Consider the following 24,456-nt stretch of genomic DNA (forward strand, 5'->3'; position numbering starts at 1 on the left):
ACAGCAGGGCATGGGAGTGTATTGGTTCCCAGATAGGTGAATCGCACAAGGAAGCATGCAGAATTTCAATGGAGGGATGTCTTGAGGCCCGGGCTCCACAGATAGAAGTGAGGCACTTGGCAAAATTACATAATCGGCCTCTCATTAGGCGTGCAAACAGCTACATAAATACGCAACATAATGAGAGTAGTTTGAGGAACTCCAAGGAACATGTTATCTATTTAACCAATGTGCCTAAATTGAATCACCCAGGCAGGGAAGATGGGGACTTCCTCAAAAATAAGCGTATCCACTGGATTAGACATAAGTGACAATTCTTATCTTTTATACGTTCAGATATTGTAAAAGCAGAAAGGCTATCAGGAGGTCATAGAAGGTACAACGCCATTACAATAACAGTGAAGGATAAGAGATTAATAGATGGCCTTATCGCCATGGAGTTGAGATCTGGAACCTCTTTAAAACTGGATATAAGGTTTAGATTTTCTTAATCCCTTTTCCCCAGATTCCCTAGCCTTGAGGGATAGCCAAGAGGACTGGAACAGGAAGTAAGGCCAAAAAGAGATAGTGAACTTGAGACCATAGACTGAGTGATCCATCCTAGCCCATCGGGCCAGGACTTGACCCCCTATGTAACAACAAATGAAACTCTAGGTGACAGTAGCCAGCAGAATGAGGCTTGGGAGGGATGTAGGGTCAATACCTGATCACAATGACCCTGTTGGGATCAGCAACATGATCTTTGTGCTCAGTAGTTAGGGATACTGTCTCTGTATTATCATGGAATGTGGCGGGCCTAAGGAGCAAGCTAACTGATCCAGATTGGCATGATTATGTGGACCAATTTCAATTGTGTCTTTTCCAGGAGACTTGGTTAGTGGAACCACCGTACAAGTTGGGTTATACAACTTATTTTGTGAGTGCCATCCCAGCATCAAGTGAGAGAGTATCTGGGGGACTGGTAAACATTCCCCTAAATGCTGAGCTAAACCTGTATAATATAGCCTCACCTGATATTTTAGGGGTGCCAATTAGTACTAAAAACAAAATCTCATACCATCTTTTTAATGTCTATATAAGACCTAGGAGAACAAACCAGAAGGGCAATAAGCATCTTAGACGCTATGTTAGGAAACATCTACGCAGGCGAACCAATAAAAATAGGAGGTGATTTTAACTGTAATTATGAACCCATAGTCGAATTAGACCATTTGTTAGAAGACGAAGATATAGCAAGAGGTATTCCCCTTTTGACCACTGGAGAAACAGTTCCTTGCACGGCTGCGGCCCTGCAAATTATGAGTTTTACTGTACAACACGGGTTAAGGGCTTGCAATGGCAGAATAGTACAGGAGGACTCTAACTTGGATACATTCCAAAGAGGTAGGGTACGCTCAAGACTTGATTATATTATACATAGCACAATCTCATAGGATAAGGTAAAGACATTTAAAATTGACAACAGAAGAGAAAACAATCACATCCCGCTAAGCATAGAATTGAAGGGATTGAACCTAAATTTGAGTTGCTCAGGAAGGAATAGGACTGAAACAACACCCTCTGTCAATAACAATCGTAGATCAGTAAAATGGCCCTCAGGATTGAGTAATTTGGAGGCTATGGCAAATATATATACTCAGTTTTCTAAATTGTTGAACCCATATGTCTATACTTGCCATACATCAATCCTTGACTGCATCGCTGAGGTCCCATTTTACTAAAATGATACAACAAAAGTCACATCAAGGAGAAAACGCCACTAGGAAATTTAACCCCTGGTATACATCTGAATGCAAAGAAGGGAAAAATATATTATTCCAAGCCCTAAAATCGAAAATTTCGACAGGAACACAACAAGCAAGGGCTAGCTCCGGGAAAATCTTGACCAAGTCAGAGAAATGTTGGGCGGATCAAAATTGGGCTGGCCTTCTTACTGCAGCTCTGGGAGTAAAGAGGAGATATCTAACACTGAGCATCATATAGATCCTGTTACATGGGTCTGTCATTTTACTGAACTTTATTCGGATTCCATTAACCACTTTTACCACCCTCCTGCTACCGGGAAGCAATTGATAGTACTCCCAGAGGAGAATATCTGCTTTAGTCTAGATGAAACAGTTGCAGCTATTCAAACTATGAAATCAGGCAAAGCCCCAGGCCAGGACAAGATCCCGGAAGATATATTTAAACATAATATTGACATTTGAGCCCCATACATAAACCTATTAAGCAGAGCAGTAGCAAGAGGAGGCCCCATTCCTGAGACATGGAAAGGAGTGGAAATTATTCCAATCTATACCAAGGATTTGCAATGCAACAGGTCTCGCATTTCTCTGAGTTAGAGCTATTAGCAGTTGTAAACTCCCAACCGGACTTTTCTTGCCACATTAAATGGAAAAAAAGAGCACGATCGCGCTGCTACAGTTCACTCGTAGTGAAACCTATCGGCAAAAGTGCAATTATCTACATAACCGGCAAAAGTGCAATTAACTATGTAACAGGGTCGATGTCATGCAAAACGCTTGACTTCTGCCAAGCTAGATCGCGCTGCGAAAAATGATAAAAAGTAGTCCACAACCTGGACGGAAAACAGCGAGCCTCGCATGTTTTCAGTACTTGGTCGCTGCGCTCGAGGAGGGCTAACCACCAGAAAAAGCATGACGTATGCATGCCTTCCACTAATGAAAGCAAGCAGATTTTAAAAGGCAAGCCTACGAACCAAAGAAAGACACTGACATGACATGGATGGGGCTCCAAGTCCTTTTCTAACTACTAAAGAGTCTCGCAAGCACATGCGACGCAGGCTCAACCCTAAAAAAGGATCCAGGCAAGAGCCCGGGAAATATAGGCCGATCAGCTTAATTGATACTTCACAAAAAATCTATGCCAAAAAGGTACTACAAAAAATTGCTGATTGGATGGAGGAGGGAAATATTTTATCATCTTACCAAGCAGGTTTCAGGCCGAGAACTAGTGCAATCGAACAGGTCTCTAGGCTTTTATGCATTATGAGGAAATATTCTAAATTGCAAAAAAGCCACCTCTGTATAGCATTTGTAGATCTACGGGCTGCGTTTGACCTGATTCCGAGGGGTAACCTATGGGCCTCGCTAGGGAAACTAGGTATTCCAAAACATCTCCTAGCTCAGATCATCAGGCTGCACGAAAATAACTATGCAAAGGTTAGATGGGGTCCAAACAGGGAACTAACAGATCCTATCCCTATAAATTGGGGAGTGAGACAGGGGTGCGTACTTGCACCCACTGTATTCTATATCTATATCAATGATGTAGTTAATCACCTAAAACAGAGTGTACATGATTCCCCAAGATTAAGCAGTGATAATGTCCCTGTTCTCCTTTTTGCAGACGATACTATCTTAATGTTTCAAACGCCTATGGGGCTACAGTCCCTACTTGAGAAATTTAATGAGTTTTGTGTGGAAAAGGGGTTAGAAATCAATGTTAATAAAACAAAATAATTAATTGTTAGGCCCTGCAGACTCCTTAGAAGGAATATTTCGATCCATGGGCAAACATTGGAATGTGTAAATCATTTTAACTATCTAGGGAGAATACTGGATTCTAAATTATCATGGACTCCCCATGTGGATAAAGCTAAAACATCCCTTGTGTATAATTCCACAGGGTTTAGTACCAAATACCGTAAATTGAGGGCAGCAGCAGTATCCATTGTGCTTGAGGTTTATACGGGGCAGAGTTATGGGGATCAGCAAACCTGGAACAACTAATATTACAAGAAAACATCTTTATGAGAAGTATTCTAGGGTTACCTGCCTCAACACCCCTGATCCCAATGTTCCTAGACCTGAATATAATGCAAATTGATAATTTGTCAATATTAAGACCTATGATCTATTGGCGCAGGCTTTGGACAGTACCAGATTTGGCACCTCACAGAGAAGCACTAATGGAGCTATACGATTTAGGTAGATCTGTATCTTTCCCTTGGCTCCGCCATCTGAGTTTTTGGCTTCTCAAACTGGGGCTTAAATCCTTCTTGGACGATCCTTATACTCTTACTGTGCATTCAAAGGTTCTCCTGAAATGAGTGTACTGGGAACATTTTATTTCTAACCTCCATCACAATGTGAATTTGGGAAGATGAACCACCCAGTTTCTGAATATTAAACCAAAGCCCAAGAAGCATGGCTAGATGTAATACATCCAAGGCGTGCAAAAATACTTTACATGAAATTTCGGTACAAAATCCTGCAAATTAAGGCATATACTTTAAAATGGGACTGGTTGAGAAATAATAGAGATGATCCAGTTTGCAACTTGTGCAGTATGAGGAGTATTTAAACTATCGAGCATGTGCTATTGTTTTGCAAAGCTTATGATAAGCCTAGAAGGACGTGGATCCGCCTAATTTTTATTAATCTAGGAATAAGGAAGTACAAGAAAGGGGCAAGAATTTTGAGGTCCGATACCACTGCTTATATGGTGTTTGGAATAAGCCGATTCCTATTAGCATCCGCATATATTAGAGACAAAGAGGCCCTAAGTCTCTGGAATAGTATAGGCTATGCAATTTCAATTGTCACCTAAAGAATAAGACCACTCTCTTATTGCTGTAAAATGTATTTTGTATTGATAATTGTGTATATTAGGTGCTGGGAATATTGCAGATAGATTTTAAATAATTAAATTTGATTTAGCATCTTGGATCTTATAATTCAGTTAGATCTCATTGTTTCTTTGGGCCAGGCCATATTGTTGATTATTCTCTTCTCTGGTTAAATATATCCTAAAGGACGCTGTCAACATTATACTGTCCTAGTATGGGAGATAGAGAAGTAACATAAAGTACACTTACTGACACTAGAACTAGGAAAATTGATGAACCATCATGATTGTTAACAAGCACGGGGAAACCTCAGAATAGTTGATCTAGAGCTAGCATCCCATACCCTAGGATGAAATTAATAGAAGTCAGTTATACCCATGTAAAACAACAAGCTCCTTAAATCCTAGTAGCATGCCATCTGTGTTCCAACATTTAGATCCAAGGTATTATCATGTGGAAGAAATTTGACATATTGGACCTAGCTCTACGAGATTATTGAATTAGGTTAAGTAAATAAATGTAATCCAAGTGAACCAGGATTGTTGATGTACAACTTGATCAATTGATTGCTAATGATTTATTGTATTATTGTTTTTAGGAGGTTTTATTGATAATTATGTACAGATTTTATTGCTGTTACTTTATTGATGTGTCTTTTCATGGCTTATAGCCAATTAAAGATTTGTACTGAAAAATTGGATACAGCCAAATCAATATACATTTTAGGGGTAGTGCACAGGCACTGAAGTCTGGTTAACAGATACACTCCCTAATCTCCCCTCCCCCATGAGACAGGCATCAGCCTCCAAGTTGCTTAGTTCGCCTTCAGTGGCACACAACCACCTTGAAGGCAAGATCCAACATTTCCGCCAAGGTTGGCAAAATATAACATCCAAGAAGTAGGTCCTTCAGATCACTCGACAAGGCAATGCCCTGGCATTTTTATTTGACCCACCGGCACTTTCACCCACATTAGAGCATCTTTCAGAGGAACATCTATCTATCTTGCTCCAAGTAGTGCAGGCTGTTGTGGCCAAAGGAGTCAGACCCTTCAGCCGCCAGAATCCTCTACCCCCCCTGACTTATCTGAGACCAGTCGACTGACCGGCTTAGGCCCTTATGGAACAGGCCTCTTTCTGCCTGTTACTCGACTCTTCACTTTTGTTCCTTGCCATACTTCTTTGTGCTCTTTGCTCTTTTTCACCCTTTGTGCCTTTTTGCTGTTCTTCACCGTTAGCTCTTCTGCTTCGTGACTCTGTCAGTTGCTGCCCTTTTACTTTGTGCCTTTCACTTATTTGTCCTCTGTGCCTTTTTGCCAGTTTTTCACCCTTTGTGTCTTTCTGCTGTTTTCACCCTTTGTGCACACGTTTTTAGCACTTGGTTCCATCTGTGCGACCTTCCTGTGCTCCATTTCCTGCCTCCCATCTCCTGTCCCCTTCCCTCCTCGCTCCACTCCTTCTCTGTTCCTTCCTGCGCTCCCGATAAGCACCTCCCTCCGCCCCTTTCACTACTTTCACCTCCCAGGTCCTTCTTATGGCAGGTGCAGTGTGGACCAGCCATTAGGCAGGTGCCAGGCCCTACCCCCCACCCTTTGTACTTACCTCAGACCAGTCGTCCAACCGGTCAAGGCCCTTGCGGAACCGGCTCCTGTACCTTGAGGCTCACGCTTCTTCTCCTGCTTCCTCTCTCACGCTCTTCCCCGTCTGCCTGTGGCTTCTCTCTCTTTTGCTCTGTCTGCCTTTCACTCGAATCTTTCACTCTTTGTGCCTTTTTGCATATTTTCATCAATACCTCTTCTGCTTCATGACTTTTCACTTGCTGCCATTTTCCTTAGTACCTCTTTCCTTTTTTTCCCCTCTAGGCCTTTCTGGTCTTTTTCACAGTGTTTTTTTTTTTATATTGTTTTTCACTCATGTGCCCTTTTGCTTTTTGGTACTCTCTGTGCTTTTTTCCTAGACTCTGATTCTTGCCTCCCACCTCCTGCACCTCCTCCCTCCTCTCCCCACCCCTTATCTGTTCCTTCCATGCTGCTGCTCCTTTCAGAGCTCCAGATAAGCCCTGCCCACCTCCTCTCCCTCCGAGCCTACTTAATGGCAGATGCAGTGTGCACGCAGTGTGCACACCAAAGATATGTCAAAGTCAAGCCCATCTGTGCCCTGCACCATAAACCATGGTCCGTCCATTCCCCCTTCGCTAATCTGTGGCGTTCCCCCAGTGACTCAATCGGAATACCCATGCTTTTGCTACTGCTGTTCTGCACGTCAAAACACGATGGAAGCTTTGGCTTGCACCCACTGTCATTTTGCGTGCAACACCACACCCACTATGCCTACACCTTCCATACCCACACTACTCACACACAGCTCACCTCCTGCTCCCACTAGCAAATACGCACCCAAAGACAAACTATCATGCATGCTCCTCAGCCACCAGTCGCTCAGCATGACATCACGGAACTCTGGGACATCCTGGACAATGGCGCCCTGGATTTCCTCTTCCTTACTAAAACATGACTGACGGTTGAGTTGGCAGCTGACATGGCAACAGCCATTCCGGCAGGAGCAAACTACTTTCACCAATAACATTGACAGGTTCGTTGCCTCTCCCCCACATCACCTTTGGCTCCTGAGACTACATTCTACAAGGTGACCTCAACTTCCACTTTGAGGATCGGAACAACCCCAACTCCACTGCACTCCTCAAATCCTTATCTAGTTTTCACCACCTTCTATGGCATCAAAATCGCTGCATCACTCTTGTCACCTGGACTGATCATACCATCATCCACTTCCAAATCATTATACTCCGCCAAACAAAATGTACCAATGCAAGCCTGGCCACAAGGAGATGGCGCTGTGTTTCAGAATCCAACTGGCCCTGCACCCTGCACTTGAACCAGCCCAACCCCTGCAGTGACCTAAACTGCAACATCAAACAACTTCACAAATGGATAATAAAATGTCCTGACTCCCTGGCACCCGTAAACACTACACACAAAAAGGAACCCGGAAGCAGGCTGGCTGATACATAGAGAAACTCCACTCAACCAAACAACGCTGCAAACAACTGGAACGAAGGTGGTGAACGGACCACAGTGATATCGACAAGGACGCTTAGAAAGCATAGAGACGCTACCACCAGCAGATCAGAGAGACCAAGAAGTGAGTGGTGTCAGAGCGCCTAGATAACAGCTGCATTAGCAACATTTAAATCTTCGTTGTCGTCAGAGATTTCACCATACCAGCTTCCACCACAAACATCACCCTCTCGCAAAAATTACGTGATAATCTCTCTGAATTTATCAACAGCAAAAACAAAACCATCTAAAACTTCTACCCTCAAACGAACCCCTGCACCCTCACCTCCAGCCTACCAACAAATGACCACAGAAACTCTCTGTAAACACCATGGAGGAAACAACCAGCATCATGAAAAATATCCACTCCGGTGTACCGATGGACCCTTGACCCCACCGCATTCACAACATGGATGCCAGCCCCATTGGCAAAGTTGTCACCTGCATCCTGAACCCTTCTATCACCATGTAACATTCAGGGGTGCCTGGAAACATGCAATGGTAAACACACTGCTAAGGAAACCCTTGGCAGACCTTCCCTAGCTAGCAAACTACCACTGTATCTCCCTTGTGCCCTACCCAGCCAAGGTCATAGATAAAGTTATCAACAAGCAACTCTCCCACTACTTTGACACACACCAACTCCTAGATACCACGCAATCAGTTTTTTGGCCTAATCACTGAGAATGCTTTCATTGCAGCAACAGATTACATCAGGACAATCCTTGACTGAGGAGGGACAGCGGCCACGACCTTCTAGCAGATTTCAACACAGTTTCCCACTCCACCCTGATGAGAAGACTACACGAAACAGGCATCCAAAGACATGCTTTCAGTTGGATCTGCTCCTTCCTCACAGGAGGAACACAAAAAGTCAAGCTGCCATCCTGTATGTTGGAAGCTATGAACCTCATCTGCAGAGACTCCCAAGGATCATCTCTCAGTCCAACCTTATTTAACATCTATATGACCCTACTGACAAGACCACTCATCATTAAAATACTTTACTACGCAGGCGATACCCAACTGATACTCTCCCTGTCTGACAAGACCCCCCTACAACAAAAAATAACTTTGCCATCTTCATGATCATGGTGGTCACGTGGATGAGATCCAACACCTCAGGCCCAACTGACAAAACAGTGGTGATCTTCAGAAGAAATCCTCTGCTTGGGATTCTTCCAGGTGGCTTGCAGACCTCGGCTTCACACCTATATCCACCACCCATGCCAGAAACTTAGGAATCACCTTGGATGACAAGGTTGATATGACAACCCAAGTAAGCGCAATGACCTCTACTTGCTTTCTCGCCCTAAGGATGCTGTGAAAAATCTAAAATGGCTGCCAGAGAACCCTAGGAAAACAGTAGCTCAGGCCCTGAAGACAAGCAGACTTGACTATGGCAACATGCTGTATGCCAGAATCAACAAACAGCCCCTGACAGGCTACAAACCATCCAAAACGTTGAAGCAAGACTCATCCTGAACCGACCTAGACACACCAAATCAACCTGCACCTAAGGGAACTTTATTGGCTCCCCATACACAGACATACTCAGTTCAGACTCCTCACACAAATACTTACAAACTACTGCACAACAAAAACCCAGCTCACCTCACTTGATTTGTCAATTTGTGTATGAGAAAATGCCAAGGAAGAAGGGCATAGTTCTTCATTTTGAATTCTTGCTTAATTGTACTTCAAAAACACATACGCTTAAGTGTATTAGTTTGCTGGCTGACTTGAGCAGAATGTAATCCTATCATGCAGTTTGGTCATTGGCCTAAGGTATTGCTCTAATTTAATGAATTATTCTTTTGCTGTTATACTTTAGATGCAGTAATATATGCCATTAAAGAATAGAACAGCCCACATTAATATTGAGAAGGAATATTTATAGATGGCGTTTTTGCTTGCAGACTATGTTTTAGTCCTACGTATATGTTTATCACTTCTACACTGTATATACTTAGCACCAAAACTCTGTAACCTTTTAACCCCTTAGCTGCTGGGCCTTTTCCCCCCAGTGCTGAGCCCTTTTTTGGCTATTTGGGGTAGTTCGCGCTTAGGGCTTCATAACTTTTTGTCCACATAAGCTAACCACGCCAAATTTGCGACCTTTTTTTCCAACATCCTAGGGATTCTAATGGTACCCAGAGTTTGTGGTTTACCCTGGAGGAGACCAAGAAAATAGCCAAAATACAGTGAAAATTTAGTTTTTTCCAAAAAAATGGGAAAAAAGGGCCGCCGAAGAAGGCTTGTGGTTTTTTCCCTGAAAATGCCATCAACAAAGGGTTTCTGGTGCTGAAATCACTATCTTCCCACCTTTCAGGAACGGGCAGACTTGAATCAGAAAACCACATTTTCCAACACAAATTTGGCATTTTACTGGGACATACCCCATTTTTACTATTTTTGGTGCTTTCAACCTCCTTCCAGTTAGTGACAGGAATGGGTGTGAAACCAATGCTGGATCCCGGAAAGCTAAACATTTCTGAAAACTAGACAAAATTCTGAATTCAGCAAGGGGTCATTTGTGTAGATCCTACAAGGTTTTCCTACAGAAAATAACAGCTGAAATAAAAAAATATTGAAATTGAGCTGAAAACAACAGCCATTTTTCTTTATGTTTTACTCTGTAACTTTTTCCTGCGATGTCAGATTTCTGAAAGCAATATACCGTTTTGTCTGCTGGACTCTTCTGGTTGCGGGGATATAAAGGGCTTTTAGGTTCATCAAGAACCCTAGGTACCCAGAGCCAATAAATGAGGTGCACCCTGCAGTTGGTTTTCATTCTATACTGGGTATACAGCAATTCATTTGCTGAAATATGAAGAGTGAAAAAGAGGTATCAAGAAAACCTTTGCATTTCCAAAATGGGATCAAGATAAGGTTTTGAGGAGCAGTGGTTATTTGCACATCTTTGAATTCCGAGGTGCCCATACTAGCATGTGAATTGCAGGGCATTTCTCAAATAGACGTCTTTTTTACACACACTCTTATATTTGGAAGGAAAAAATGTAGAGAAAGATAAGCGGCAATAACACTTGTTTTGCTATTCTATGTTCCCCCAAGTCTCCTGATAAAATGATACCTCACTTGTGTGGGTAGGCCTAGCGCCCGCGACAGGAAATGCCCCAAAACACAACGTGGACATATCCCATTTTTTCACAAAATACAGAGCTGTTTTTTTGCAAAGTGCCTACCTGTAGATTATGGCCTCTAGCTCAGCCGGCACATAGGGAAACCTACCAAACCTGTACATTTTTGAAAACTAGAGACCTAGGGGAATCCAAGATGGGGTGACTCGCGGGGCTCTGACCAGGTTCTGTTACCCAGAATACTTTGCAAACCTCAAAAAGTGGCTAAAAAAACAAGTTTTCCTCACATTTCGGTGACAGAAAGTTCTGGAATCGGAGAGGAGCCTCAAATTTCCTTCCACCCAGCGTCCCCCCAAGTCTCCCGATAAAAATGATACCTCACTTGTGTTGGTAGGCCTAGCGCCCGCGACAGGAAATGCCCCAAAACACAACGTGGACACATCACAGAAAACAGAGCTGTTTTTTGCAAAGTGCCTACCTGTAGATTTTGGCCTCTAGCTCAGCCGGCACCTAGGGAAACCTACCAAACCTGTACATTTTGGAAAACTAGAGACCTAGGGGAATCCAAGATGGGGTGACTCGCGGGGCTCTGACCAGGTTCTGTTACCCAGAATCCTTTGCAAACCTCAAAAAGTGGCTAAAAAAACAAGTTTTCCTCACATTTCGGTGACAGAAAGTTCTGGAATCTGAGAGGAGCCTCAAATTTCCTTCCACCCAGCGTCCCGCCAAGTCTCCCGATAAAAATGATACCTCACTTGTGTGGGTAGGCCTAGAGCCCGCGACAGGAAATGCCCCAAAACACAACGTGGACACATCACAGAAAACAGAGCTGTTTTTTGCAAAGTGCCTACCTGTAGATTTTGGCCTCTAGCTCAGCCGGCACCTAGGGAAACCTACCAAACCTGTGCATTTCTGAAAACTAGAGACCTAGGGGAATCCAAGGAGGGGTGACTTGCGGGGCTCGGACCAGGTTATGTTACCCAGAATCCTTTGCAAACCTCAAAAAGTGGCTAAAAAAACAAGTTTTCCTCACATTTCGGTGACAGAAAGTTCTGGAATCTGAGAGGAGCCACAAATTTCCTTCCACCCAGCGTTCCCCCAAGCCTCCCGATACAAATGATACCTCACTTGTGTGGTTAGGCCTGGTGCCTGCGACAGGAATAGATCACACAACGGTCAATGTTGGTCCTTACGTGAGGCAGCTGTTGACCCTGGGGTGATCCATTCCTGACACAGACACTAGGTGTAGGCACTCAAGTGGGGTAGTGTTTTTATCAGGACAGGTGAGGAGTCACTGGGTGGTAGGAATATTGTGGATCCCAGCATATTCCTGTAGTTTGTGTGACAGAAATGCAAGAAAAATTGAGTTTTTTTTCAACATTTCAGCTTTGCAGGGTATTCTGGGTAAGAAAAGTTTGGGGAAGCCACACAAGTCACACCTCTGTGGACTCCCCCGAATGTCTAGTTTCCAGAAATGTTTGGGTTTAGTGTGTTTCTCTATATGGCCGCCGAATCCAGGACCAAAAACACAGGTGCCTGCCTTACAAAACCAGTTTGTTTTGCCATGGATAATTTTGATGTCTCCACAATATGATTTGGGTGGTGGAATTTGGGGCTGAACTAAATTGGGGAGCTCCCAAGAGAGCACTCTCTCTCTGCTTGCCGCCGCATTCACCTGCTCTCTTGGTTGGCCTAACCCACTATTACCCAGTTGCACAAACAGCTTGCGAAGGGACAGCAGGACTGTCCTCATCACCTCCCTCATAATGTTCTGGAAGAGGAGTTATCGAATGGGACTCCTCTGACTGAAAAATCACTCCCAGAGTCTGCGCCATTGTCCTATCCCTCAGATGCTGTCTCAGTATCTGATGTCTCAGTCTCTGATCCTATGTCAGAGCGGTCCTCTATAACCCGAGTGCAGGCAGCAGTCATCCATCAAGATGCCATCTCTGCTATTGGCTAAACTGTTGCTCTAAAACACTAGCCTACGTAGACAGTCACAAAATCGATGGTGTGTGAGATACGTGCAACAGTAGAGGCCACCTTACCTGCGCTTCTTCCCTCAATCAGCACGTACTTTCAAGACACTCAAAAAACACCTTGTCACATACCATTCGTCACAGTCTTTAGCACCTCCTGCGCCCAGTCCAACAATCATTATTGGTGCTCCCACTCCCTCCTCCTCGGATTCCCTCATTACCCCCCAGCAAAAGTGCCCTTCATCTCTCCATAGACTTTGCTAATGTACTCAGCTATTTACATAAAATACAGATTTGCTCTTTGCAGTAGGCATATAAACCTTCTGCGCTTCTTTATGGCACTAAAACTGCCACTAGACAAGTCGGACCCTTTTCCCCCCAGGGAAACCACACACATATTGACAGAAGTGATATATATATGACAGCCAATCACCTGAAACTCAACTCAAGCAAAACCGAAATAATCCTCTTTGGCCCACACAAAAACACCTGGGACCCCTCATGGTGGCCCACCACGCTAGGCCCTGCACCCACCCCCGCCAACCATGCACGCAACCTCAGCATCACCCTAGACTCCTCCCTCTCGATGACCCAACAAATCAACGCTCTCACCTCCTCATGCTTCAACACACTCCGTATACTGAAAAACATTCAAATGGATCCCCACAGAGACCAGAAAAACTGTCACTCACGCACACATCAGCAGCAGGCTTGATTACGGAAACGCCCTCTACGCCGGCACCACTCTAAAACTCAAGCGCAAACTACACGCATCTAGAACTCAGCAGCACGACTCATCCTCGACCTCCGCCGACACGAACACATCTCTCCACACCTCAAATCCCTCCACTGGCTCCCCATTGACAAAAGGATCACCTTCAAGATCCTCATCCTCGCACACAAATCACTCCACAACACAGGCCCTGCCTACCTCAACGAGAGTCACCTTCCACACCCCCACACGAAACGTCCGCTCAGCTGACCTCTCTCTCGCCTCTGTCCCCCGCATCAAACACACCACCACCGGGGGCAGATCCTTCTCCTACCTTGCACCCAAAACCTGGAACGCCCTCACAACCCACCTTCGCAAGACCCAAAACCTACTTCTTTTCAGGAAGGGCCTCAAAACCTGGCTTTTCGAACAGTGAACCTCCCAGCCCCTTTCCCTCCCCCGCCCCCCCCCAAGCGCCTTGAGACCCTCACAGGTGAGTAGCACACTTTATAAATCTCTTTGGTATATATAGATCTACCTCTATATATATATATATATATATATCTATGTACATAGATATATCTATAGATATATCCATGTACATAGATATATCTATCTACATAGATATATAAATATAGATCTATATATAGATCTATTTTTTTTAGTTGTTGTATGGTTTCCTTGGGGGCCAAAATGGCCCCCAGGGAAACCCTACAACATCTAAAAAATAAATTGCCCCCACAGGGGTCACCCTGCCCACAGGGGGCACCTACCTTTTTGAAAAAAATGTATTATGCCCCCGGGGGGGGGGGGGGGCGGCCCGTTTTCCGAGGGGGCCGCCCCCCAAAGTGAAATCCCTGGCGTCTAGTGGTGTTTGCTGTGCTGCGATCGGGGGCCAGGAAACACTTTGAGAAGGCCTCGTAAGAAAGGGGAGACTCTCCCCTTTCTTACGAGGCCTTCTCAAACTGTTTCCTGGCCCCCCGATCGCAGCTGTGCTGCGATCGGGGGGCCAGGAAACCTAAGTGTTTCCTGGCCCCCGATCGCAGCACAGCTGCGACCGGGGGCCAGGAAACACTTTCAGGAAGGCCTCGTAAGAAAGGGGAGACACTCCCCTTTCTTACGAGGCCTTCCCGAACGTGGGAAAGGCCGTTTTCCCCATCAAAGCAGGAAGCGGCCGGGAAAACACCTTTGCAACGTCAGCGCGCCGCGAGGCGCGCTGACGTCACAAAGGGGCGGGTGGAGACACGGAAGCTTCCGTGTCTCCCGGGGGGGGTTTAAAAAAAATAAAAAATCCTCGCATCCGAGGATTTATTGATACCCTTCCTGGTGTCGGCCACTGGTCGTGACCCGCACCAGGGAGGGTGTGTGGGCGTCGGCCAGTGGCCGACGCCCGCAACGAAGAGGTTAAAGAACAAGACCCGTAGTGGTCAGAATGCATCAAGAATTTTGGCAATACATTTCCTGCATAACCTGAGTGCGTGTTTATTTCTTTATGCAGTTATTAAGCATTGGTTTTTATAATACATGTGTGTGTGGATTACACAGTGGCTGTCGACACTATGTAGTTATAGTTAGTACATGCTTAGCCTGCAGACACCTTCAGAGTAGGTTGCGGCCTCCAGTTTATTTTTAAATAAGCACAGGGTCACATTTTCCTATTAAAGTTAAGGAAAGTCTGTTTTCATTTTACATTATTATCATCAGGCTGCAAATTGCAGGGCCTGATATTGAGCAGTGCTTGGTCAGATTTATGATCCAGGCAGAGGTGAAGAACTGAAGCACTGAGATATTCAACTCCTACATAAAAGTCCTCCTCAACTCAGTATTGGCGCATGAGAACAAAATTATGTTTCTGAAGGCTTTTTAATGGGAGGAAATTCAAATGAAAAGTTACTTTAATGATTAAGTTCACTCTTCATTTTAATTTTCTCCCATTTCAAAGTGTTGCATTTACAATCAGCAGGCCTTTTTCTCCTGGTGGCCAGTTGGCACTCTGCAATATTTATATCATTTTTTTAAATGGAGGAAATTTAAAGTGAATGAAAGATTAAGTCTTAACGTCTTTCTTCGCGTTCAATTAAGTCAGTTACGCCTCAGTGTTTTACAAAGCATGTTTCTTCACTTTTAATTTCTCCCATTTAAACATATTGGACATTGCTGTTTTAAATACAGCATAGTGTCTACAGACCACTGGGAGCAAGATGCCTGCTGTTTGTAAATTTGATAGTTGTAAATGGGAGAACATTTAAATAATGGATTTTATGGAATCCATGTAAACATAGAATTAACTGTTCAATTTAATTTTCTCTCATTTCAAAGTGTCTCATTTCCAACCGTCAGGCATCTTTCCCCCGGTGAATGGTAGACACAGTTCAATATTTATAACTAAAAAAAAAACAGCCATTATTTTAAGTGGAAGAAAATTAAAGTGCAGAAAAATGTTCCAGTTATGAACATTTTTGCGAAAAATTTCCTGCACCTTACATTTCTCCCATTTAAAACAAAATGGTTGTATGTTTCTGTTATACATGTAATAGTGACACATTTGGAGAAAGGTATGTCATGTGCCATATATATTCCATTCATACGTATGCATGTTCATATATCACCAAAAATCACTTCCACTGACGCATATGGCATCCCTGCCATAGTGCCCCTAGTCAAGGTATTTTGTGCAAACCATATTATAGACTTAACATTAATGAGACTGGGCATTCCGGTGTCTTGTAACGAGTTGCTTAGCCTAAAGTATCTCACAATGAATTTCACTGATCCAATGTACCTTCACTACAGAAAAGGTCTGAGATCCCTGAGTTAGGACCGTGTTTCCACAGAAAAAGCGCTCTTTGATTTGTTAATAACTTTGGTGCCGTTAGACAAATCTTCCTGAAACTTTCTCAAAAAAGTATATCCACCTCAGCTTCTTCCGGGAAAGATCTGGGGTAATCCATCAAGCAGATGCTGAGGGAAAAAAACAGGGATATCACAAAAAGCAATTTCCCCATGCAATTTTCCACAGGATCATTGAACAGTCCTATTGCCAAAAGCGACTAAAAGGAATTACACCAAATTTGGCAGAAAGCTAGATATTGGTCCTGGATGCTGAGGAAAAAAAAACAGGGAAATCACAAAAAGCAATTTCCCCATGCAATTTTCCACAGGATAATTGTACAGCCCTATTGCCAAAAACGACTGAAAGGAATTGCACCAAATTTGGCAGAAAGCTAGATATTGGTTCTGAAGGTGTGCTTTTTGTGATTTGGTGTGAACCTGTTCAGTAGTTTTGTGAGAAATTAAGGTTCAAAAACGTTTTATATGTGAATGGTTGGGTTCCCGGGAGGCTCGCGAAAGTGCCAGGATCACACAGCTTTAAATAACAGAGCGATCTAATTGGCTGAGAGGGCTTTTTCCTTATCTGCTGCCTCGCTCCAGCGAACTCCAGTGGGAGCTCGTTTTCTAATCAGTTGGCCACGAAATGAAGAGAAATGCTGCAGCCACCTTTTCAGGACACAGAAGCTAGGTCCCTGTGTCCTGAATTTAAACAAATAAATGGTATAACGGGTCAGGTAGGAGTACACTGACACCCTGGATCTTGTAGGGGGTGAGAATTTGAAAAACATTTTTTTGCATTTCTGTGATCCTGCTGATGTCCCGCAGAAGCCAGCGCAGCCCCCTTGACACCCCCAGGAATTTAACGGGAGCACAGGGGCCACCCTAGATCCTGCAAGAGTCTTGCTGGATCGGAAACTCTTTTTAAAAAGGGGTGGAACCTGAGTATCTCTGGTAAGTTGCAGCGAACGGCCGAAGGCCATGCGTGGTGGGGGCTGACTTCCTGTGGTGTTGGGTGCAGGGTTTGGCCAGTGGTCCGGACCTGCGACCTACCCCACGACTCACATGGTTGAAGTAGGTTTTGGCACAGGTCCTGGAGTTCAGCCGCATGTGGCGGGGGTTGACAGACCTCGCAGGTTAAACGCTGGACCTGGCCTCAGGCCACCCCTTGTTGCGCACAGCCTTTGACCTTAGTATGGTAATAAACTATTACTTTAAGTTAAAAAAAAAAAGTTGAAATTTGCTGAAAATACCAAACGTTGAAGTGATGTTATAGTTAGGTACAGAAATAACGTGTTACTTTGCTTAAAAAGAAATTAACTGAAAAAAAGAGTTTAAAGTGACGTTATAGTTAGTTAAAATGTAGGTTTATAAGTAACTTTTTCGACAAAAAAAAAAGACATTCAACAGTTGTACTTATTTCAAGTAACTACAACTCACACCCTCGCCGTGCACATCTTATCACCTCACTGTTCTGTAAAATCATTGATAACTTTACTGATGCAATCTAAGCTGACATCATTGACAACACAGTGCAAAGCTTTTTATTAACTAGAATTACGTACAAACTCTTGCAAGCCAATAGGAAACTTTATGATTCTCATAACCTCAAAGAAATGCTTGCAGTGCATCTCACCAGTGCTCGTTATCTTGAGAAAGCTCCAATTGAATCATTTGCCCACATTTACACATGTTGAATGTTATCTCTGGTGGTAATTTCTACTATTCTTTAAAACTAGAGGTATAGCCACATGAAGACAATAATTATCCGGCTGCAAAAAAATTGCTCTTCCTTTCAGCACTATCATCTCTACTGCAGTGGCATGTGAACACCTCCATCCAACCTAGAACTTTCCAAGAAGCAGTGAAAACCTCTCAGATATTCTCCTCACAGACAAAAAGTCCAACTTCGACATGATGACCTTGGAAACATTGGCCCATCACTTACCTCTCCTCCCTGGGGACAATTATTGAACAGCAGCAGCACTGTGGCTCCAAATTCCCACTGGCCAACACCACAGACTGCACACTTATATCCTGGCCAGTTCCCCATGATGCAGTACTGTGACCATGTTGTTGACCAAACTCTACATATGATAGACAGGGGAACCTTTTCTCCTGGTCCTTGGACCTCTCAGCACCCCATTGCTACTCTGATCAACACATATTACTCAAAATCCTTTCCACATTTGTGAGCATCTCTGACAGTATTATCGCAAACAGACATAAATATGTTCAAATAGACCACTCACAATCGCACCACCTGTCAACTTCAGGTTCCTGCAGTGTTCTTTCCTAACCCTACTACTGAACACATTAGTTAAATCTTACCTTACACATCCAGAATTACACAGATATGCCTAACTAACTACTGTGGCACCAGTCCACCTAAGTACCAGTCAATGTGATCTCCCAAAACATACATATTATCCTACAGCAGTAGCACATAATTCACAAAACCCCTTGCACCAGCATGCACACAGTGCTCCAAGTCATATTACTGCCTGTTCATTGCCATCTCAAAAGCAAATATGTATGAAGCTATCTTTGTGATTTTCTCTACATATTTTAGACGCTTTTGCTACACCATCATGCATACAGCACTGCTCCAAGGCAAGTAGTTGGCTAAGCATGTGGAAAATTCACAGTATATTAATATCTAGTCATACTCATACTTACCCCGAACCCAGGACTACTCAGTAGTCCCAACCCTTTGCATCATCATGCACACAACATGGCTCCAAGACAGATTGCTGGCTGTGCCTTAACTCCCCACTACCACATCCATCTCAAGGTCTGTTTAGACTTCACTTAACAATACACAATAGCACAACCCCTACCACTATCATTCGTCATACCCACAGCATCACTTAAACCGTATAGTTGGATAAAATTATCACCTCAGCAGCATCCTGTCTAACCAACCTACATACTGCCACGCAGATTCACAACGAGAACTAGTCTGCCATTTATCAATATAATCCATTCTTAAACAATGTTATTCAATTCTAACCACTACCCAATGTCAACAAACCACTTCAACAGCCAGTGGAATTGCACGATAGTGACAAACTACAACTCTCAGACTGTAATCTGGGTGAATAAAACGTCACAGGACTACTTCAGTTCTTGCCTGTCTACCTGTTTCAATCCACTGACCTCTGCAATGACCCAGACTTTCCCTCAAAGACCACTTCACTGAGAATGCCCGCACTGCCTAGTACCATATCAGCCTCCCCTGCAAAATAAAACCCTTACTACTGATCAGCCCGATGTGGCCGGACAAGTCCAAGTTCTGGCCAACATACTCAAAGCTAAAGCCCTTTTCAGTTGCCTCTGTAGCTTCACAGTCATACCACTCAAAGGAGTCTTCTGGGCGGGCACCTGACTAATCACTTGAGAATGAAAATATGGCAACATACACTGTGCAAACTTTCTATACCAACACTCATCAAATTCAAATCATTGTGTATCATGTACAACGCCATGGGCACACAAAAAATTGACTGCCTATTAGATCAAGCATTGGCAAAGCTAATCGGTCTGGAGCGGACTGACAATCTTTTGTCTTTGATTATGCTTGTTTTCTTTTGTAAAGCTTATTTTAAATAAAAAAGGACACATTCCCAGAATAGCTCCTATATCGGAAGGGGAATCTTTTTTTGAGTGGCTGTGCAAGAGTAAAATACCATCACTCACGGTGAATGTAGGCAACAGCTCAAGTGGGCTGACTCATTGCCCTATGCTGCACGCTGTAGAGGTTGGAAGAAACGTGAATAAACAGCAACAGAGCTCTCGACGGATGACAGCTGTCAGAAAGCTCCTGTAAGTAAGTACATTGTCCGTATAATTTTAGTAAAATAAAAACTGCAGCACAAACCATCTGAACCTGAAATTATCCAAAACCTGCAAGGAAAAAATGAAACAAAAATAATTTCCCTTGGGCCTAAGATGACCACCGTCACTTATCTTCAGAAAAGAACTCGGGCCCTATTGTTTGCACTGCATCTTCCATCTGATCTCTCCCATTCGCAGAATACATATGTAAACGATGTAAATTAGGTAACTTATCTAACATTTGTAATTTATTATGTGTTGTAAACTGTCTAACTGGACCTGTGATGTAACCTGCCCGTCCTCTGCTTAATAAAAGTCTGCTCGTGTTTCTGTAACCCACACCCCGCAACGTAAAGTGCCCAGCTCTCTGTAAAGCTTTCCGTAACCCACAAGAGTTAGTTCTGTGGTGTACTCCTAAAATCCTGCATGAAAAATGTACTTCAACTTACAACTCCCCATTTATTCCTCCACCTTCTTTCTTCAAAGTGACCATCTTACCTTCTGTCCTCGGCGTTTCTTCTATTTCTGAGTACAGGTTTCTCTGAGTCAAATACCTCTCTGCCTTAATCTGTTTTCTTGCATTTCTACACATGGCTCGTACCGCATTTCATAAACCACAAACGCTCCTTCATTAAAACCATAGCCCTACACCCTAACAGTACCTACTCTCCACCAGTCTATTTATTTGATCAGTCGTTTGCAAGATCTTTCATTGCCCCCACTAATGATCACACCTAACTCATATTAATGTTAATATACCACAAAGAAACAAGTAAATGCATGGAATGTATTTTTTTTTAATGAGAGCACATGACTAATCCTAATAACAGACAATAATGGATTAACCACTAACTTCCGGTTCCAGAGTAGCATACTACTTTCCATTAAGTACTTCAACCCCTCGTCAGGGGTAGTAATTGATATATAAATACAATTCAATTCACTACGATGGATGACTACCAAAAAGAGTTGGTTTATAGCCTTGGAGAATCACTTCAGTGTAGCCGTGCTTGACTACTTTAATTGTCCTTCAGACATGGTTGATCCTAGAGATCTTTGAAGCTTCGGTTATAGGATGCTGCCATCAGATACCTCTTTAAACAGCAAAACCAAAAAGTACAATGATTTGTTAGAAAATCAAATGTACAGATTAAACATTGCTAACTTGCTGAATCTGTATTGCATTATTGTTAACTGAATGTTTTGTCTTTTTCAGCGTTTTCTGCCCTCAGGAAAACACGGAAGAAGCGTTACTTTTGCTACTGATTAGTGAATCTATGGTAAGACGAAAGGGTGATTATTTGTGTTGCTTTCTTCTCTCTTGCCATTTGTTTTAACCCTGTCAGTGGCAGTAGAGGGTACCACAGACTGGGCATCGCGGAGCGAATTTTAGCATCCCTTCTGTCATGTCGAAGTATCTCAGCTCCCCATCCTTCTCCCCTGTTCCCTCCTCCACCAGCGTCCACTCAGGCTGAGCACATCACCTCTGCAGTGTGCTTCTCCCACGTGAGATATGTGCTTGGGATCCTGAGCATTCCCCAATTGGCATCAAATAACCTCGGCACAACAGCTGTCACTGCAGCTGTCACTGTTCTGCAGCTCAGCTTGCAAGCTTACTACATGTATTTGTCATGAAGCAGTGGGAGTTAGTGCTCTGTACCTGGACAGATTACAGACTGGAGACTGTTTTTCTACCCAGTTCTCTTTCTCGTGACATTACTCTGTTTGTTTGTAGGAGTCTTTCCAAGTCTTGGGTAAGATGATGTCTGTTCTTTCTTCTTGAACTGGCTGTTTTGTAACATCATGACGATGACAGTCACCCAACAGAGCCCGGAGGTGTTGGAGTAGACTTTTCCACATCATTGCTGTAGGGCAAGTTTGTAGCTGAGACGTAAACTTTCTTTTTGTGGTGATTTGTACCATGTGTCTATTGCACCTGCCATTTTTGAGTATACATCAATTCCTAATAGTGCTGGAAAGGTAGATAAGCCCACTTCATAATCTCCTGCCTTTCCAAGACACAGGGGCCTACTGCAAGGCTGGGGCAGAATTAATCATGTCAGGCTTAGTACTGATGTGCTCATTTGCTTTCCCTCCAAAGCTTGCCCTGTATTTCTTCCTCATTACCAATGAAAACCAGACTTACTCTGCAGGTCTGCTGATGACCTTCTCAGAACCAAAGGCATGATGAGGCATACTTTGAGCATCTCTCTAGCTTTGGGGGTCACTGGTCTAGGGTTTTTCTGTCCTCCTATCTTCATTGTTGTCCGGTGTGTACTTAACCTTCATGGCTTTGGATATGTTCATTGTTTCTTGGCAGCAAGATTTTGAAGATGAACGGGTGCATCAGTTGAAGCCCTGTCCTTTGAGGATTTTGAGATTTTAAGAGTTTGAACCATGTATGTCTTACATGATTTTCCTCTAGGTGGAGATAGGTGCTTTGGTAAGCAGTGATGGTTTGAAACATTTTTTCAGGCTACATGTTCTAGGTAAGCCCAGCCTTCAAAGAAGGCCCACTTCCTGCCTCGTTGTTGTGTCTAGTTGAGTGGCCAGTGGATAAGATGTTCATTACATGAGAGGCAGATGGCACTGAAGTTTTGAAAATCCTCTTTGTTGTTTAGAGTTAGGCATCCCCAGTGCAGGTTTTCTGCTTGGAAAAGGGTCAGACGTATTTCCCTAAAAGGCATATGCACCTTTAGAATTTCAGTTACGCTTTATCAGCGTCAATTCAATCCTTTACTCTTGGGCATGACAAAACATTACTTGCTTAAATCTTATTTTATTTTTCATTGAATAAAGGTACTGCTCTATAAAGACTTGGCGTACAAATGACTGTCAGATTTTAGTTGAAACCTTCTTCCAAAGTCCCCCTTGCTCATAGACCTAAAATAGCTGTTATTTTGCAAATCGTGAATGTTGTATTAATTTACATAATTCCTACGCGTATTTCTAAACCAACGTTCCTCCATTGTACAAGGATACGTGTGGCAAATAATTGACAAAGTACTTCGAAGATTTTTCTGTAGGTTTCAGCTACATTATTTTCCAATTAGTGCGGTTGAGGAAGTCTGGGAGAATGCAATCCCTCTGTTTACAAGGGATATTTTCTGTTTGACGAACCTGAGAGAAGGAAGGAAACGATCATTCACCCCAATAGTTAGAAAATGTTGTTTAACCAATTCATGGGTGGCAATTTACTATTTGCATTGTCCTTTTTGTACGCCCTTGTGTTTTAATATCCAGAAGATGAAAGAGGTAACCGTGATATAATGAAAGCCTCCATGGACTGATTTAGAAGGATGCTCATATGAAGAAGTTTAATTAGGTTGAGCTTTGTTTTATTTCACGTTGTAGCTATGTCGTAAATGTATTGTTTCAATATAATTTTGAAGTCAAATATTGTATTGATTTTGTAGCCTTTCTGTGAAAGGCATAATTAACGAAATATTTTGACCTTGGACTGGTCCTAAAATATGTGTTTACTGAGACGGGAATGAGGCAAAATGATTCGTTATATGAAACAATTGCATTTTATTAGATAGTTTTGCTACAGAATACGCATACAGGTATAATCTGAAATATTACAACTATTTGATCTGAATGAAAAATGTGTGGTTTCTGGCTGGGTTTAAATCATTGCAGGCAACTTAGCATATTCGTTTGGGAGAAACAATGGCCCTGTTCACATTGGGTTTGATGAAACTATTTATGTGCTGCGTTTACACTATTAGTTGCCAGGCTGACCCATTTTGCTGTCTCTTTCCAGGCCAATAGAGATGCTGTGCTGAGCAGAATCCCAGAGCACAAAAATGACCGACTCATCAGTTTACAGAGTGCCACTGTTGTCTACGACCTACTGACTATCGCTCTGGGGCGACGAGGTCAATATGAAATGTTATCTGAGGTATGTGGGAGCTCTAACGTTTGAATACTGTCATTGTTGATTAACATTTGATCAGGAGCGTAAAGGAAGCCTTCCCAAACCTCACACCAGCCCAAGGTAAAGTAATATCTGTGATATATGGGACACTGGGGTACACTCATCACATTGTGCAGGGAGGCCCACCATTGTGCTTGTACTCCCTATCAAGAGATCACTGCTGATGATTGTGGGGAGCTTGAGGCTCAGTTGAAGATGCAGTCAGTAGTGTAATGCAAAACGATGAGGGACTCGCCTCTTTCCCCACAGAATGTGATCAGGGGCATCGGAGTCTCCCAAATGTTCATTGGCCTTGAGCTGCTAGGGCCCCCCTGTGCCGCAGGGGCCTGCATTACGGCCCCAGATGCAGTCAAGCTTGATGGGTCATATCTGTTTACAGTCTCTTCAATAG

At 43.3% G+C, this 24,456-nt stretch overlaps 1 protein-coding gene across 1 annotated transcript in view; it reads left to right on the plus strand.

Moving 5' to 3' along the window:
- The window catches only part of TTC7B (tetratricopeptide repeat domain 7B), a 1,338,716-nt gene that overhangs the window by 461,723 nt on the left and 852,537 nt on the right, over positions 1–24,456 (plus strand). The window contains exons 8-9 of the mRNA XM_069208186.1: positions 21,342–21,405; positions 23,892–24,029. Coding sequence (XP_069064287.1) covers positions 21,342–21,405; positions 23,892–24,029 — 202 coding nt within the window. The remainder of the gene's footprint in view (positions 1–21,341; positions 21,406–23,891; positions 24,030–24,456) is intronic.

This window comes from Pleurodeles waltl, chromosome 9 (genome assembly GCF_031143425.1).
Source record: "Pleurodeles waltl isolate 20211129_DDA chromosome 9, aPleWal1.hap1.20221129, whole genome shotgun sequence".
Lineage (NCBI taxonomy): Eukaryota > Metazoa > Chordata > Amphibia > Caudata > Salamandridae > Pleurodeles > Pleurodeles waltl.